General features: G+C 43.0%; 1 protein-coding gene across 1 annotated transcript in view; it reads right to left on the minus strand.

The window, feature by feature from the left end:
* Positions 1–18,032, minus strand: part of met (MET proto-oncogene, receptor tyrosine kinase) — a 72,194-nt gene that overhangs the window by 20,862 nt on the left and 33,300 nt on the right. Inside the window, exons 6-11 of the mRNA XM_034587816.1 lie at positions 17,775–17,932; positions 17,051–17,165; positions 16,172–16,308; positions 15,051–15,215; positions 14,601–14,700; positions 2,332–2,541 (exon numbers count right to left, since the gene is read on the minus strand). Coding sequence (XP_034443707.1) covers positions 2,332–2,541; positions 14,601–14,700; positions 15,051–15,215; positions 16,172–16,308; positions 17,051–17,165; positions 17,775–17,932 — 885 coding nt within the window. The remainder of the gene's footprint in view (positions 1–2,331; positions 2,542–14,600; positions 14,701–15,050; positions 15,216–16,171; positions 16,309–17,050; positions 17,166–17,774; positions 17,933–18,032) is intronic.

Raw genomic sequence — 18,032 nt, forward strand, 5'->3', positions numbered from 1 at the left:
GAGTGTGAAGTGAACTCGTCGGCGCTGAGTTCTTGTGACTCGAACAACAAAGAGGTCTGACAGAAAACACACACAGCTATTGTCCACATCACTGAGTGTGTGTGTAACTGTGTTAGTGAGTGTGTGTAGTTTGATAGGAATCTGTGAAAGAACAACGCAGTCTGCTCCATTAACTCTCAGACTTGCTTGATCCCCCTCTTTCTCTCCTCACTTATTTTTTGTTTCTTCAGTCCCTCTCTCTCTCTCACACACACACACTCACTAATACATAAACACACTTGCAGCAGGAGGTAATATAGAGAATGATCACATTCCTTGCGTGACAGCTTGGGATTTTCCAATTTGACACAGAGTGGAGGCTCGCACCTGTTCCTTCACACTCTCTCTCCCTCAGTGACACACACACACACACAGACACACAGACACACACACACAGACACACACACACACACACACACACACACACACACACACACACACACACACACAGCACGACAAACGCAATAATTCACCCTCTTGCTCGCAATTAAACCTCCCACAAACACATTAACGGGTTCCTCCAACACAGTCCTCACACTGCATTTCCAGACTGTGGGTGTGACAATGTTGTACAAAACACACAGAAGAGTTATTAAAGTTATCCAAAGTCTTGACAGCAAAACAGTCAATCTAAATAAATGGTTATAATGATAATTGGAAGTGAGCTGCTTCTCACGCTCAACATTAATTGATCAGCAGTGATAAGTATCTGGCCACAAGCCAGAGTCAACAGCTTGGTTCCATCATGTGTTAATATGCCAGTCAGAGATAATATTGCTTTGTTTGTCTGCTATTGACAGCCATTTTGGGACTGCAGTTATCAGATGGGGCTAAATGAACCAAGCAATTTTCCCTTTAGTCGAGGCCAGAGAAGAGCAGGGTTATCAGATGGCATTAAATGTGGCCTGTTTTGGTACGATGCCTGGTACCGTCCCCCCGTACGTAAAAACTGGGGGTTTGTCTGGGCTGGAGGGAAGGATGAAGGGGGGGTAGAGGTTAGTTTGGTGGATTTAGCATCAGGGCCAAGGTCATGTCTGGGAAAGGAGAGAAAGAAGAAGAAGGAGGGAAAAAATAGATCCCCAGTGAGAGGTTCAGCACAGCTGCCATAAACCATCAAGCTGCTGTTGACAAAGAAGAGAAAGAAAGAAAAGAGGAGAAATATGTATTTCATTGTGTTCTGAAAACAGACTCTGGGGACTTTGGTGGCCTGTTTGAAAAGCAGCATTAATATGTCAAGAGCTTTGACCCTGGCAGCCAGAACAATGCACGTCAAGAGAGAGAATACACAGAGAGGCAGGGCAGTGGAGGAGGGACGTGGAGGTCGGAGTGGGGGTGTAAACGATGGGAAACAGACTCCACTTCCTGTTTTTCTTTCAGTATTGTTTCCTTCCCAACTTGACCTGAACTGCGGATGGCTGCACGTGTGAATGTGTGGATTGGGAAGCAAAGTGCAGCGACCAGCAGAACGAACATCGACCTGGCTCCATATGATGAATTAAAGTTCTGCAACCACATCACTGACTTCTAATAAAGTTACATGGTGTTTACAGAAGTAAAGTAAGGAATCTATGGTGTCGTCTGTCAAAGGTTTAGCATGTGTGCATTTTAGTGGCATCTAAAGGTGAAGTCGTTCTCGCCTCACCCTCCCTTTCCAAGCATGTGTGAGAATCTACGGTGGCAAAATACCCTCTCTAGAGCCGGTGTTTGGTTTGTCCATTCTAGGCTACTGTAGAAACATGGCAGTGCAACTTAGACTAAAAAAATACCTGCTCCTGATGTTATTATTTACTACTCATCTGAAGGAAACAAAAATTAAATTCATTCCATCCACAATATTATGAAAATGATATCCATTTTCTGCTGATAGATCCTGTGAATCCTACACAGTGGACCTTTAAATAAACACTGCAAGCATCACATTGCAGACCTGTAGCATATCTGTAAGGGTCTGCAGAGCGCTGCAGGGTGCTCTGGTTTCAGATATTACACGGTTCAGCTCTTATTTCGCCCGTGTTGTTCCATGAAGCAAATCTTAACTGTTTGAAATTTGCTACAGCACCTAAATAGAGATTTTCTTTCTTCTCTTTACAACCTTAAACTGCATGATTGGAGTTTCTGCAGGTGTCCTGTGTTTCTGGAGGGGTCTGCCCCCGCAGGCTAGTACTGCTGTAACTGATCAACACCTCTGATCTTTGCTATTTCTGCAGCATCAAACATTGACGTGAGGGAAAAGAGACAAAACGTGACAACAACTACCTGTCATGAGGGTTTCAATTGTACAAGCTCTCTCACCTTGAGCTCCACTATGCTCTTGTTGTCTTTGGAGGTGAGCTTGGGGTCCTGGAAAAGGGGGTCTTCCACGTAGATCAGGTCCCACTGGTCTGTCGAGAAGCCATCCAGGACGAACGATACCTTGGTAAACACCGGCGGCTGCAGGGCGAGCTTCGCTAGAGAGGGCGTGGTGCACTGGATGGATGTCCTGTTCTCACCATACACACAGCTCTGGAGGAGACAGGTGGTTGGGAACCACACAAAATCAACAGAAAAATAAGCAGGTTAGGAAAACTGAACACCAAGTGTGCTTGCTCACACGTACACTTGTAAGCACACACATTCCTCTCGCTGAGGGGTTCAATAATTGTTATGGGTGAGTCATCAAGGGTGAGTCTGAGGATGTTTGATTTTGATCTTCATCTGGGTTCAAAAGAAGGATATAGTCCGTCCATCCATCTACACTGCTTATCCTCGAGTCGCGTCAGGCTGGAGCTAACCCCAGCTGACATTGGGTGAGCAGTGTGGTACACCCTGGACAGGTTGTCACCATATTATAGGGCCATCATACTAGAGGCAAGCAACCCTTCACACTCACATTCATACTTAGGTTCAATTTAGAATCTCTAATTAACCGAACCCCAATCTTCATGTCTTTAGACTGTGGGAGGAGGCTGTACCCAGAGAAAACACGCAGACACAAGGAGAACACGCAAACTCCACACAGGAAGACCCCAGAAACACCATTTGTTGCTGTGAGATGACAGTTTTAACCAACACACCACTGTGCCCCCAGAAGCATATAGTCTAAAAGCTTATTATCAAACAGAGTTTTACTCTGAAAGCTTCCTGCCCCGTTAAATGCAAAAATAAATTTATCACATAACCTTTCCTACTTGCTTTTGCTTAGAATCTTTTATTGTAACTTTCACATGCACAAACATTGTCATTGCTGTATTACTACTGATGCACCATCACTGCTACATGTTGAATATCAACTTCTACCCTCACCTAGAGCTGACCCAAAGACAGATCTTCTACAAACCCATCACTACATTAGTATATTACTCATGCAGTAACTATTCCAAACAGGGGCTGTGGACTTATAAGGACATGCTGGACTCAGTCCATGGAGCCCTAAAGCTGTGGCCACCACTGCTACATTAAGAGGTGTTCCTCTATGTATTCAAAGCTTGGTGGCATTCGACTCAGTATGCAAAACCCTGAACTGAAAAATGAATCGTCGTGATCAATGTCTTCATTTACGTTGATGAGTCCCAGCCCATGCTGCTCTAGAGCTGTTGGTCGGTTTATTCAAAATGCATTCATGTTCTGAACATCTCACATGTCTAAGTTGCACCTCATTGGGCCTGCAGAAACACACCTGCAAAGTTTGACGTAGACGGAATGAACAGCTTTTGAGATAGGCGAATAAAATACATACATACAGACCAATCAAATATTCATTACTATTCCTTATAGTAAAGACAAATACACCCCCTTCTCAACTTTCCTATGACGTATAGAAAAGAGTGCTCCCCCCAGGTTGTCAGTCAGTCACTCTGGAGAGGAGCCCAGCGTTAATCCTCAGATTGGTGGCTTCTTTTTTAACACGTTGCACGAGGCACCGCCTGTTTTCAGCCACTGCTGTCTTCACACGCGTGGCCTGAGGGCACAACAGCACTTTATCCCATGTTGGATTCAGCCCAGGTAGGCGTCCTAACGTTTGTGCTCATTAAGACCCCAAGCTAGAGACAGAAAGCTCAGAGAGAACAAAACAGTCCTTTTTAAAAAGTCCCTTATTATTGAGGTGTGGCAGAATTTCATGTTGTTTACTGGCCAAAATGAGGCCACGTCTTTGACACCTTTTGAAGGTTCAGTGTGTAAGATATAGGTGAAAGGTACCTATATAATTTTATATAAAATATTCCTAGAGATGTTTTCCCATAGTGCGTTTCATCTAAATTGTACCAATTGTTGTTTTCTTTACCTTGGAATGGGCCATTTATATTTAAATACTTCATATTTACACAGGGAACAGGTCTTCTCTACAGAGGCTGCCATGTTCTTTACAGTAGCCCAGACTGGAAAAACTAAACACCTTTGAGTTTTTATGACAACTGAAGGTAACCACAGGTTCTCTTTCATGTTTGGAAGGGGGGGGGGGGGGGGTTAAGCGATGGAGGTTCAGCTGCAACATGCAACTTCACCACTAGATGCTCGATGTCCTTTTGTTCAGCACAAATCTCTGATATTATGTTAATGTTAATAATCATGCTTTTATGAAGGTGCCAGAGGGTTTTCCATTACCTAAGTAGAACATGTTTCCTTGTGGTGTTTACTCTGATTGAGCTACCTGCAGTATGATTGAACCTGGAGGGTGGGACATGTTGACACTTGGGCAGAAACAGATAAAGATTAGACCTGTTGATCTTACAATCATTTCTGTCTCAAATCTGCCAAAATATAAAATGTGGCTCATCTTGCCCTGTTCTCCCATACATTGTCATTAAGACACGTATTACTATGTACGTGCCACACAGACTTAAAATACAACGACAGAAGAGTGTAAAACTGCCACTCTTACACAATGTAGTAGACAGTAACTGTTTTACAAAAAGAGTGGGAGGAAATTTGTTGATGTGGTCGACTTGTAAAGGAACAACATCCAAATTGGATCTGATCCAGGGCAACTTTCCCAGAAACAAGAAATCAATAGACTAGTGGGAAGATGACAAACAATGTAGTTGACATGATTTTGCAGAAAAAGAAACAGTTTAGTTTATAAAACAATATATTATCCTTCCTGGTCTGCCTGTCAACACACTGTTTTTAAACTCTACACATTTTGTAGTTTATGTCAAGACTCCATAATTCATACTTTCAGTAATCCTGTGGTTAAACTGAGGCCAGAATAAAAGGATTTGCTTTATATATTGTGGATTTTTCTCTTTGCAAAGCTAATTATTCCAGACAACAGATACAAAAGCTGTTAAAAGTGTGATAACATCATATTCGTCTACACAGGTGCACTCAGAACAAACCAGACCCGTTTGGCTGCACACTGAGAGATCAGTGTTGATGTTTGTGCTGTGGTTACAGCCACATTCGTCTGTGTTTATCTTCTGGGTTACAAAGGCTGATTTGTCTCTTCAGTTGAAATCACTTGAGGAGAGGAGGTTCAAGTAGTGAGCTCACGTCAATGTGCCTATTGTGACTTTTGAATGCATTAAATACCATTTTCAAACTGTTGCTTAGTAGAGAGAGGAGACGTATACTGTTGTTGGTCATTGAATGGATTCATTTACAATGTGTGACTGAGCAGGTAGGGCAGGTATAAGAAGGTTTGTGGTTTTGAATCTGGACACACTGGCTTTAATCAAGATCAAGACACATAAATCATGGACTTCATGACTCTCACTTTATTTTCTACCATTGAATTGTCTGGCTGACTTACCTGAGATATAGGCCTGCTGCACACTAGAGGATTTTGACCGATTTTAAAAACGTGGGAGACCACAGACATTATGACAGATTTAACTGATTTTTAATCTTATAATAATAAGGAGGAGGAGGAGTTGGCCAGAACGTCAGACCACACACATACCGTTTGTAGGAAACAATTTCACAGTGGTGATCCAGAGACTTGAAATCTCACAGACACTTTTAGGCACATTACCGCCACCTTCTGAAGTGAGTGTGGAACACTTGCGTGATTAAACGTGACTTCAGGAGAAAAACAAACATGGAGGAGGACTGATGTCGTGTGTTCTGTTTTGCAGCGAAAAAGCCCCCCAAAACTATGGATGTAGTCATGGCTAAGAAAGCGTATTCATTTAGCAGCGCGAGCTGGAGGTGAGTTGGAAATGTATTGTTGTTTTTAGTCAGAGCAGTACAAGTACGCAACATCGTGGTGATGCTTCCCAGTCAGCTCTCTCTTTCTTGCTATGGTGGGTTTCTGTCTGAGCCGATCTTCGTAATTATCAAACATGTACATGTACATACATGTACAAACATTTGAGATCGGGGAGGCTCCCACTCAATCGGTAGCATTAGGATTATTTGTAAACCCCCCCACACTTCAGGATTATTTGGGCAGATAATCGGCACCGAGTGACCTCCAGTTGGGAACGCCCCCGCGATTGAGGGAAGGGGCAAATTGGGTCCCGAATATCCTCTAGTGTGCAGCAGTCTTTACAGTATAACTTTTCATTATATCTTGTCAACAATATCACAGCTGTTCCACAATGCAAATGCTAGTTTGATACGGAGTGTTTAAGGTTCTTCTACCTCTATGACCTCAGTGTGCAGTATGTTGTAGTGACCTGGTTTGAACACGACTTTCTCTCTCTCTTGCTATTATTAGTTGTGTCATTAACCTCTTGGGATGTTAAATAGATACTACTTTAGATGACTGAATAACCTTTTTTTATTTTAAGTCTGAACATTTTGGGTGATTCCCAATGAGTTCCTATTCCCTCACTTAAACACCCACACATATTCCCCCCAATGTAACTGTAATTGTTGTTAAGTCAGCAATGTAATAAAATAACTAGACTTTTGACCACAAATTAGAATCAGTTCATTTGTGAGTCCAAATAAACTAGTTTAGCAAATTTGAAGGCATTTTCTGCAAATGTTCCTGAGACATCACGTTCACAAGACAAAAAAAAGTGTTTTGTGAGACCACAACTGCCTTGATCTTTAATACTAAAAGTAATCATTTCATCCTTGAGTCAAACTAAACATTTTAACCATATCTAAAGAAATTCCCTGAATACAACTTTTTTTTTTTTTTTTACGTTTAAAGACCTGGTCACCAGTTACTTCAATTGTATTGGATTTGGCTGCTACGCTGTTAACTCCTGAAACTCCAAAAGGGGTTTGTGGACTCAAACACTTCCCCCATCTCCATGGTAGTGAGTAGATAATAGGGGAATCAAATTTTTTTGGGTGAAATATTCCTTTAAGTTGTGTCAGTACTTAAAGGGGCCATATTTTACACCTTTCTGGGATTTAATTTGAGGTATTGGTCCCCTAAGATGATAAATCAGTGGTTTAAAGTCGAAAAAACTGCTGCATTGTGTATTTCCATGTCCTCTCTTCTGCCTCTCTCTGGAGCTGCAGACAGAACAGGCTGTTTCCGCCTGCCTCTTGAGCCCCTCCTCTAATTGGCTAACTGCACTTTGAGTGACACGCGACCAGGCCTATCACCGGTCTCATTCTGGCGCGTTGACACTCTCTGGTAAACACGATTGAAAGTCACATTATGTTTGCAGTTATAGAAGACCAGCCACATATTTACAGTCGGTTACAACAGGATGTTTATGAACGGTAAGTTACACCATCCTCATGTTTGTTCAAGTGTTAGCAGGACAGTCGGCCAATGTAGGAGTAACGTCCCGAGTTACAGTACGGAGTTTCACAACAGAGTTTCAATACGTCTACATTACTCCGTACTGAGCACCGCAACATGGCACATCAGAAGAAATAAAGCGTAACCGCTGGTCTCGAACAGTAACGTTCTTAGGAGGAATGTGGACGGACACATTCTCTTCCTTGCATCCTTCCACTCTGCAGTGTTTCTTCAGTGTTGTTGTTGTGGTTAGACTGTGGTAGCTAACAAGCTGCTAGCTCAGCAACATGTCTACTCTGTGTCGCGTTCGGTCTGGAGGGGTGGTGGTGGTGGTGGAGGTGACAGGGAGTGGGGGTGGTGGGTTCAGAGGTTGGACCGGTACCCGCTGGGTGGAGCTGAGAGACGAGTGCGTTCCCGAATGACATCATAAGGGGGAGGAAGTACGAAACGAGACGTTTCGATAACATATTTCTTAGAATGAACTGAGTGAAATATTCCGTGGAGTGACTGTTTTCATACTTTGAGGGTCCCTACTTACCCCTTCAAGTAATTACGGATAGTAAAAGACCAGAAAATGTATTTTACACAATATGGGCCCTTTAAAGTCAGTTGGAAGAGGCTCCAGCTCCTTGTGACCCGACACAGAGCAAGCAGGGTAATGGACTCATTGGTTAGATACTGCAATATGATTTCATTCATTCTGTTTTAATTTTTAATTGCCCATATTCAGGCGACTTGGACATCGATGTGAGAAGAAAGAAGAAATATGGACCCTGAGGTCGGACCAGTTGGGTGCCATGGCACTGCTGAGTAAAAAATAACAAGACAAGTTCTACAAAATGGTTAAAATGTGACTTCCAACATTTTTACCGATATCTGACTCCCAGCCATTCAGTAGCAGCAGCTCTGTGTAATTCTTGCTGAAACTTCCTGATAAACTTCCCAATCTGACTCCCTGGTGAGCTGTAGGAGCCCAGATGGACGCACACACATGAATACAGTCAAAGTACCATGCATCTGTAAATGCCTGAACACATGCATTAAGACATAAACACATCAGAGACACACACACACAAATGAACAAGGTGTGTGCGCGGCTGTGTGTGAGGCCAGCACGAGGTTGCCTTAAAACAACAATCCAATTAACCTCCTCTCCTCTGAGCACCAAAAATAACTGGGTAGAAAGTGACTGTAGGGCCACCCCCCCTGTGCCCTGTCTCCCAGGGGTGCAGCAAAAGGAAAAATATCCTGTGAATTAGTGGAAACCTCAGTCAATTTCATTGTTCAGCTGATGTCTCCTCTCATTAAGGCGAGAGGAGGTGAAGGGCAGTGGGTTGGGAGCAGCTGTAAATACAATCGCTCAGAAAGCTGGCAGAGAGCGGGCCGAAAAAGTCTTACTGCGGGGTGATGAGAGAACCAGCGATCCCGAAAAACCTCCGCCGTCCCTGAAGGATCATTAGCGTAACAGGCTGCGAAAAAGAAAAGTCATAACGGAGCTCCCACATACACAAACGCTTGTCAAATCTAGAGTGATTTATGCTAGTAGAGTTTTCCACTGTTTCCTACCACGCTGCGCTGTGTTATTATTTACTTTGGACTTAAGGTCTCAAGATAATCTGTGTGTCACTTATCATCTTGTTGTTTTTGGCATTAGATGTGTCTGTAACTGCAAAGAACATATTTTGAATCTTGCTCCCTCCTTCAATGCAATCCGCAGAGTGCAGAGCTGGTATGTATGGACATGCTACATACTTGTTTTCATCAGTGCCACCATGTAAATCCTATCCAACAACCATTTTTTAACAGTGGCCAGGACATCTCACACAAGCGCATTAACAGAAATCATAAATGTAACAACACATCGCAAAAGCCACCAACGCAAACACAACCACAACGGTACAATGGAAGTGTGCAACAACGGATGTTGACAATGAAACGTGCAGAGTTACTTACTGCGGTCATGGAGTATGACTTGTATGCGTCAAGTGAACTGTCGTCTGTGAAAACCTGGACAAGCCAGTTGCCGCTTAAAATGGGATGCTTGTCTATTTGAGCTGTTATGGTTCAGGTGCTTGGAGTAACCAACATCGTATGCTTTGATTCTAAATAGCAAAGCACAGGCCAACAGTTCTCTGCTGAGGTCAAAATAACTAGATGTTTCAACTGTTTACACGACAAAACTTGGCTGACTTCTTTTATGGCAACTTCCCGGCTTCACATTGATAGCTTTAAAACACATTGACACAACCTAGTCTTGACTTGTTGGCGGATGATCAGCTCTACTGGAAGCAGTTCGAGCTTTGATGCACCTCGCCTGCTGACATGGAGGAAAACGTCCCCCCCCCCCCCCCCCCCCCCCCCCCCCCCCCCCCCCCCCCCCCCCCCCCAGCTGTGTGTGTGGGGCATGGGAAAGGAAAGAGAGTTCATGAGGGATTCAGGTGTCAGCTGGAGGGATTTGGCCCACTGGGATGAGTTAGGGAGAGGAGTCCGACACAGAACAAGCCAGTTTGTGAATGCAGGCGACAGGTGCCTGGCTACAGTGAAGAAGGCGCTAGTTAATCCAAACCGCATGAGATAGTGCAGCAACCCTAAAGCAACTCTAGTGAAGAAGTCCACTTTCTGCAGAGGTTTGTGAGTTTCTTCTGATGACTTTTTTGCTGTTTTTGTATAAGTGCGGTCCTCTTTGGATTGTGTGACCATACCAGCTTTTCACGACGGATCGTAAAAAAAGATCTCTTTCATGTTTGTGGGAAAGTTGAGATTGGCTGAGACCAGGCTTTACTGGAGATCTGAGAGGCAGATATCAAGTCAACACTGGGTGTTTTCTCTTTTTTTTCATGCCCTGGATCCAGCTGAGACCCCTGAACCTTGGCTGTTGACTTTCAGCAGGTCTCTCTCAGGTCTCAGAGATTCTTTGTCCGACTGCATGGGGGAACAGATTTCGCCAACTGAACTGAACTGATCATCAGGCTGCTATGGCTTCTTGTCAGTGAAACTGATTGCAAGGCTAAAGTTTAGGTTCATGAATCCTGCTGTGTGGGCATGATAGACTCAAATTACCCAGAATGCTTTTGCGCTGGCAATGGACACCTCTGGGATGTCTATCTGTGAAAGATCCTTGCCTCTTTTTTTGAAGGATTAAGACAATAAGACACTTATATTGTCCCTTTCCAGGCGGAGTCAAGCTCATCCCGTTTACTGGAAAGAATTTAACAGGCGACAGCTGTGGGCCCTATGGGGCATGATCCCATCCTAAATCATTAGTAATGATAGCCTTATTTTATACAGGCTGCTCGCTCTCTCTCTCTCTCTCTCTCTCTCTCTCTCTCTCTCTCTCTCTCTCTCTCTCTCTCTCTCTCTCTCTCGCGCTCTCTGACTTTCATATATCTGACAGCCATTAATTCCATTAACACATCACATCTCTCAACAGAGTTGATATAAAGAAGGGTTTAAATGTAAAATGTTGATTTGTATTTTAAAGCCCAAGAATTAAGACGTGTTTGTAAGATATTACGTTTTGGTCAAAGAAAGGCTTCTGATACTTTCTGATTGGCTGACAGGTGTCCCCTGACGCACAGTTCCAGTCCGTTAACCAGTCAGCAAACCATGTGAATCCATGGCAACAGTGCTTTTGCTTTGTCCTCTGACACAACCATAAGTTCAAAATGACAATGAGACCTATGATATACCTTTTACAATACACTGAATGTGATGCAAACAACACTTTATAGCCCAAACATTTACAGTTTGCTCAGCTTTTTCTGTTTTTGACCTCTCAACTGTTTTTTTAACCCTTTATTCATCCAGAGGGAACAGACCAAACAAACCGCTTCACCTCATACAGATGTACGCGACAAGTGCCTCCTGTTGTCCCTATAACTGCTCCACTGGAGCAGTTGAGAGTTACGTAGTCAAAGATTTCTTTGATAGCGACTTCTGAGGGAGGGGACAGAGGCACGTACACATCCAGATACTCGTCAGGTGAAACAAGGATTCAGAACAGAATCATAAGTCTGAGCTGCGTCTATTCACGCTGTTTCTGTGCAAAGAAGCCCGAGCTCCCCAGAGACCCATCAACCCCTGACCTGAACACAGGTCAATGACCAGGGAAAGGGAAACTGAAAGACGAGACACCACGGGGAGTGTGTGTTTGTGTGTTCATGAGTGTGTCCGTGTGTGCGTGAGAGAGACCATCAAGGGAAGACAAATTGGAGATGAGGAATATTTTGTCAATAAGATTTGAGATGGAAGTCTTGTTTAATGAGTGTGTGTTCTGTATCACTCTGCATGTGAACCCACAGCATAACAAAGCACTGCTTCTCCTCAAGCCACCTCCCTAAGGCAAACACACAAACTCTCACACACGCACACACACAGTCAACAGGGATGTTTGTTTATGACTCACTAAAAACATGTCACCTTTGCTCTGACAGAGTATGTACTCTTAAGAATACAATTCTGATCAGGTGCAGGTTTTAAAAATCATCAAATCACGTCCACATTTTGAAATCTGTGAACCTAAACAATTTCAACACATTGATATAAACAATTGTTGACTTGCTTAACAAAATTTGGGCATATGTTTTCAGTTTTAGAGATTAAATCACTTCTTAACATGGAACATTTTGTCTAGTTTGACAGATAAATAGAGGTGCCCCAACTCCCTCTCTTTTTTCAAAGGTATCATTTCAGCAACTGTGATGAAATCCAAGCTGTGATCCAAGTCCAGTATCGGAGTGGATCAGAGGGTCACTGCGTTCCGGGAAAGAAAGGGACGCCATGCTGGGTCATTTCTGGGTCATCAGTATTATTGCTTCAGACAGCGGTGACTCTTTCCTGGCTGCAACATGAACTTTGGTCAGGCTGCACTGCACTAGCCAAAGAGCTATCTGGAATATTGTTTTCTGTTACTGAATATTATGTCTGTGTTATGAATTACAAAGTTTCCCATGAAGAATGTTCCAAAAAAAAAGAGACATGGTGAAGTGTAGCATAAATCTCCATCTTCTTAGGTAATCGCTGTCTATCACTATAAATCTTAAAAAGTTAGTATTTTCACACTCAAACACAATTCTGCGCTGCCAGATTGTTTCCCTGGTATTGTAGAAATAAGAACTTTAAAAACTCAATGAAAGACAAACTCTCCTCTCAGACATGAACTCTGGATAATGTATCGACAATAGGGTCTAGACATTTTCTGGATTTTGCCTTCCACATATGAACAATGCAACCAGAGATTCTCCGGTCACAATCGTTTACAACAACGGGAAAACCTCTGCATCGTTCAGATGAGGGGTGGAGTGTAGGAGGCAGGACATATTGTATTCATTCTGCTGCGGAGATCAGATGTCTTTGTTTAGAGCACATTGACTCCAACGTTGGCCAGACCAAAAGATCTTGACTTTCTTCATCTTTCCGCAGTCTTCTACGTGTATTTCACCTCCATTGCCTGTTAGAAATGACTCGCAGTGAGTCTACAGCAGTAGTCCTCCTGTATTCTCACGTGGGCTCATTCAGACTTTATCAGGAATTATTGGTAGGGGGCGGGGGAGTGTAAAGTGAAAAGACAGGTGGGGAGAGATGAACAGTTTGTCCATCTATGACCATCCTGTTCAGAAAATACCTGTTAGTTAATGGTATCATCTGTCAAGGTCCTAATGCCAATAGCATCAGACAGTAGCACCAATTAAACCATGAAAAACCCTCTTTTTTACGACGTGTAAGATATTTTAAATGTATTTAACACATTCTCAGGTTCATACAATTGATGTACATCAGTTGCAGACATTATGAAATGCCTGCAGACAGCGTGATGAAAGCCTGCTGTGTGTCAGGGTTGGATAACACCTCTGGGCTGTCGTCACCAAGGCAAGCCAGTCTAAGGGAGCAATACAATGTGCTTTACACATCCATGTGTGTACGAATCATTTTCCTGCAATAAGTAGAATAAAGTCTGACGATGTTGAAGAGAGCCAGAGCATCCTAAAGGCTTCGCTCTGCTGTTCAGCGTGTGAGTCAGACGTGACAGCTGGATCCTACAGCTCAGACTGAAGATTTTCCATTTCCTCGCTATATAGTTTTTTGCTTCTAAATGGGTTCTGGAGTCGTAACTCTGTATAATGACAATACCATGCATGTGACAGTCTGCATATGATATTACTAATTGGTATAGGGAGTCGTAGGATTTACACCCAGGAACTAAAGCAGGAACTGGTTTCTGCTTTGGCACCTTCATGTTGACATTTCCACAGCACAACAATTAAAACAATGGTCTTATGTGAACAGGTGACGTACAGAGATGCAAAAAGCCAGACTGACACACAAGAGAGGAGGAACCCATCCCCGCAATGTCTACATACATGTATGTCAAAGTTAACAGTATTAAAAGTCAGCCTGACAGTATTAAATCAGGAGTGCGGACCTCTTGGAAGGTGAAAGTCTGCGCAAGGGGCTGTGAAGATTTTTTGGGCCTTTTCCATTCAATCTGCAGTCAGAATGAATGGAAAAGGCCCAAAATATTCTTGAGCTCAAGGAAACGTCCCTATATACTCGAAAGGGAAATATTTCTCAGGCAGGATCTAAACTGTTTATTTGCCCAACCATGAATATAAACCTTCAGATTGCAAAGGTTCCAGTTCTTTAATTCATTTACACATATTTATGCCTGTTTATACCTTTAAACCAATTGCAACATGTGCGTGTATTTACCTTCATAACTGGATGTAAGATATGCTTGTATATACCGTTATAAGCGGATGTAATATATGCGTTTATATACCTTTATAAGCTTTTTGCAACAGTTGATATTTCTGTCAGCTCTTTAGAAAACCAAATGGTCTTTTTTAAAAATACGTTTTAGAGAGCATTTTATTTGATGCCTTAGGTATAACTGTGCAATTCAAATGATATGATATAAGATGTTTCTTGTACCCACCACATGGAAGACCTCAGCATCCTGAGCAGTGGTGAGGACCATCTGAGGCTGGAGGCCGGACTGGAGGAAGAAGCCATGAGCCGACAACGTGCAGCCTCCGCTACAGTGAGGGGGATGAGAATGTGTGTTAGCATTACCATGAGACAAGAGTCATGTTAGATTCCCACTGGGAGTGATCTGCTGTTAGCGTTCGCAGTTTAGCCTCTCCTCCCCTCCCATTTGTTCTCTCCTCCTTTAAAAGTGAAGCATTAATCTGTCTTGACCATCCACTGATATTCTAACTCTAATTCACCCACGCTTTCCCGCTCTTATACTGTACCTCCTCTAGGTGTGGAAAGATGCAAGAGCTCTGATTTGGAGGAAATAAGTTGAGCTGACATAGAGTGATTGCCAAACCATTCCTGTAAATCCCCCCAAAATTTAGACTGAAAACCAGAGAACAGTTCTAACCTGATGAAGGAGCGAGACGGCTGGATGCTGTTGATGATGGGGTCTTGGTTGTAGGTGAACATCACAGGGGCGTGGACCTCCACTGAGTCCACTGTCAGCTTCACGGGTTGCTCGGATGGGACAGCATGAGGGGGCGTTTTGCAGGTCAGCATGGTAGACGACAGGCTGGTGGCGGGAGGTTAGAGTGAGGGTCGGAGGTTAAGGGGGGTGAGTAAACACAGAGGACATATTGTTGTGTCAGAGTGTACAGTGGGGTCCATTGTCCAAGCCCCCATTCATGCATTTCTCTCACATTAGTCCTAATAAGTCAAGCTTGAGCAGGAAAAGGGACGGAAGAAGGAAAAGAGTGAAAGAAAAATATTTGACCTTTTAACCAGTTTTCTGGCTCACAGGCAAAAACATTCTCTATAAAATCACAGTACGGTCAAAGCTAATTTGTCATTGTGGAATAAAAAAAGTAAAGAAAATCAGCCACTTGACGTGCAAACTTTTTTTGAAGAGCTTTCCCGAAAATTACAAATTGAAGGAAATTAAAAGAGACAAAAATGAAAGAGAAAGAGACATTACAAGTAGAACCAAGAACAGACAGATACACAATACCTCTTTCACACGAAAATTCACAAGCATACGCAGGATTTTTAAATGTGTCTTTCTGTTTTTATCCTATGATTCAAGTTCAATGACACAAACGTGTTGGGGGCTGAGAAGCTCTCGCCATCCTACCAATGTTGCATTTTGCTATATCGGAAGAACAAAAATCGCTGTTGCATGTTGTTCCCAAGATGTAAAAAAACAATAAGTATACAAATGTTTTATGGCTATTTACACGTCAATGCCTGGAAGTCAAATGCATGTAATAATGTTGCACCAGAAAAGGTACAGCAACAGCATTTAGACTGCCATGATGAAATTAGAATGTTCACCCTGGTGCCACGTTTCCATTACTGCTGAGCCGGAGCAGATAGAAACCTGTGTGTACTGCAGAGTCATTAGACCCGGGAGTGAATACAGATTGAATCCATTCATATTGCAGACAAATACCAGATTTTGGTAGGTGTAGTTTGATCAGTGAAAATGGGCTTAAGATGAAGAGAGGTAAATGAAGACTGATGTGAACTGACCTCTGGATTTTACAGGCTGTTTTCCCAACAGTCACCTCTTGTTTGGTTCCAGTGTCGAGGAAAGCTCCTCTGATTGTCAGCATGGTGTTTCCGGACTTTGGCCCAAACGTTGGGAAGATTTCGTGGATCACCGGATCCTGGATACACAGACCACCACACACTTTGACTAACTCAGTCTGATGTTAAGATTCTAGTGTTTCGCTTGCATTGTCTTGTTTGTTCGAAGGAACATTCTCTGTTGAAATTGTCCAAAAGTTTGAAATAGTGTTCATTAAGTGACTGTTTAGAACAGTCGCTTAAACATAAACTCATCAAGCAATCATGCTCATGTGAGGTAAAAGATTAATCTTAATGTTAATACGGCTCTATATATATGTCGTATATTGTTTGTCAGACATGTCATGATAAAAATTCAAGAAATTCCCCTTGTATTAAAAAATAATAGTGCAGTGCCCGTTCTAAACCTGTCTGTTCTGTCACTTTTTATTGTTTGTGTGCTGGACGTTGTGTGCAGAGTTTTTTATAAACACTATATGGTGCAGAGTGAAGTGAGAAACCTTTACGTTCATCCTATCTGGTTTATCTGCCATCAGGATTTACAATCAGTTGTTTCTAATGAAATAAAACTGAATTTGCTAAATTTTGTGGTGATTTTGACAGTTTGACCCAGTTACCGACTACTGCTGCAGTTCAGAGACTGCTACAAAGCATTGGTTGAACTAATATTGAAATATGTTCAAATCGCACAAAACTCTGCACTGCATTTTCTCGGGCACCTTTCAATGGACATGTTAAGTGTGAAGATGTCTGCGGAATTAGTAGCTCGGTGACAATATTTCACAGAGTGCAACCAAAACGAAGGAAAAACCCATTTCTTACCACAAAGGTGAAGCCTTCCATCTTGGCTACCTTGTTGCCAGTGCTGACCTTCACTGTGTGTCCTGACAGGGTGAAGTTCCCACTTAACACCGGGTGACACTGCATCTCAGTCCACCTAAACAAGAAGCACAACCCCCCAATATGACATACAAACCAGGCATTATACCCTGCACAACCACCCAGCATTTACCCTAATTCAATGATCATCCACTGCCCTGCAGGAATGCACAAAGAGGCGATCTATCTTCATGTGGGATTGTTTTTTTATTTTTTTCTCTCCAACATTTATGACAAGGTTGTTTGTAGCAAAAGGGCCTTTTTGAATGGGACGTGGCCTCAGTGGTTTTTGGGAAAGTGGAAAGTCTGGATGCAGCGATTTTTTCCCAGCAATCTTTCAGTTAGGAGAGTCATGTGTTGAATGTGGCACGCTGCTGGAGAAGTAAGGGGAGGGAGAGGGTTCTTAACATTCTTCCTTCAACACAATAACCCCTATTAAACCTGCTGTGCCCCTATTGGACGCCAGCATACTGGTCCCTTCATCTCGTAAACATCCACCACTTAATGCACACTCTGTCTCTCTCCCTGACTCTCAAAGTTGGCTTTTCAGATACTGTGCAGGAACAGTGTTGTTTTGTAAATGCATATGCAACACACACACACACACACACCCACACACACACACACACACCCACACACACACACACACACACACCCACACACACACCTGTTGAAGTTGTCTTGTCTGGGCAGTCTGCAGGGAGCTCCCGCCACCTCCACCGTCACCAGCGAGGACTTGAAGCTCTCCGTCTTGTCGAAGCCAAAGTTGTGCCCGCAAATAGTGACCACTGTAGATCCTCGTATCGGCCCAGATGTTGGAAAAAACTAATGTAGACAGGAGGAGCATTTTATTAAGTCTTCTCATAAAATAATGAAGCTCAGTATCCAACCTTGTTGGACATAGATTTATATACAGGCTTTACAA

Source organism: Hippoglossus hippoglossus, chromosome 6, assembly GCF_009819705.1.
Source record: "Hippoglossus hippoglossus isolate fHipHip1 chromosome 6, fHipHip1.pri, whole genome shotgun sequence".
NCBI classification, from domain to species: Eukaryota; Metazoa; Chordata; class Actinopteri; order Pleuronectiformes; family Pleuronectidae; genus Hippoglossus; species Hippoglossus hippoglossus.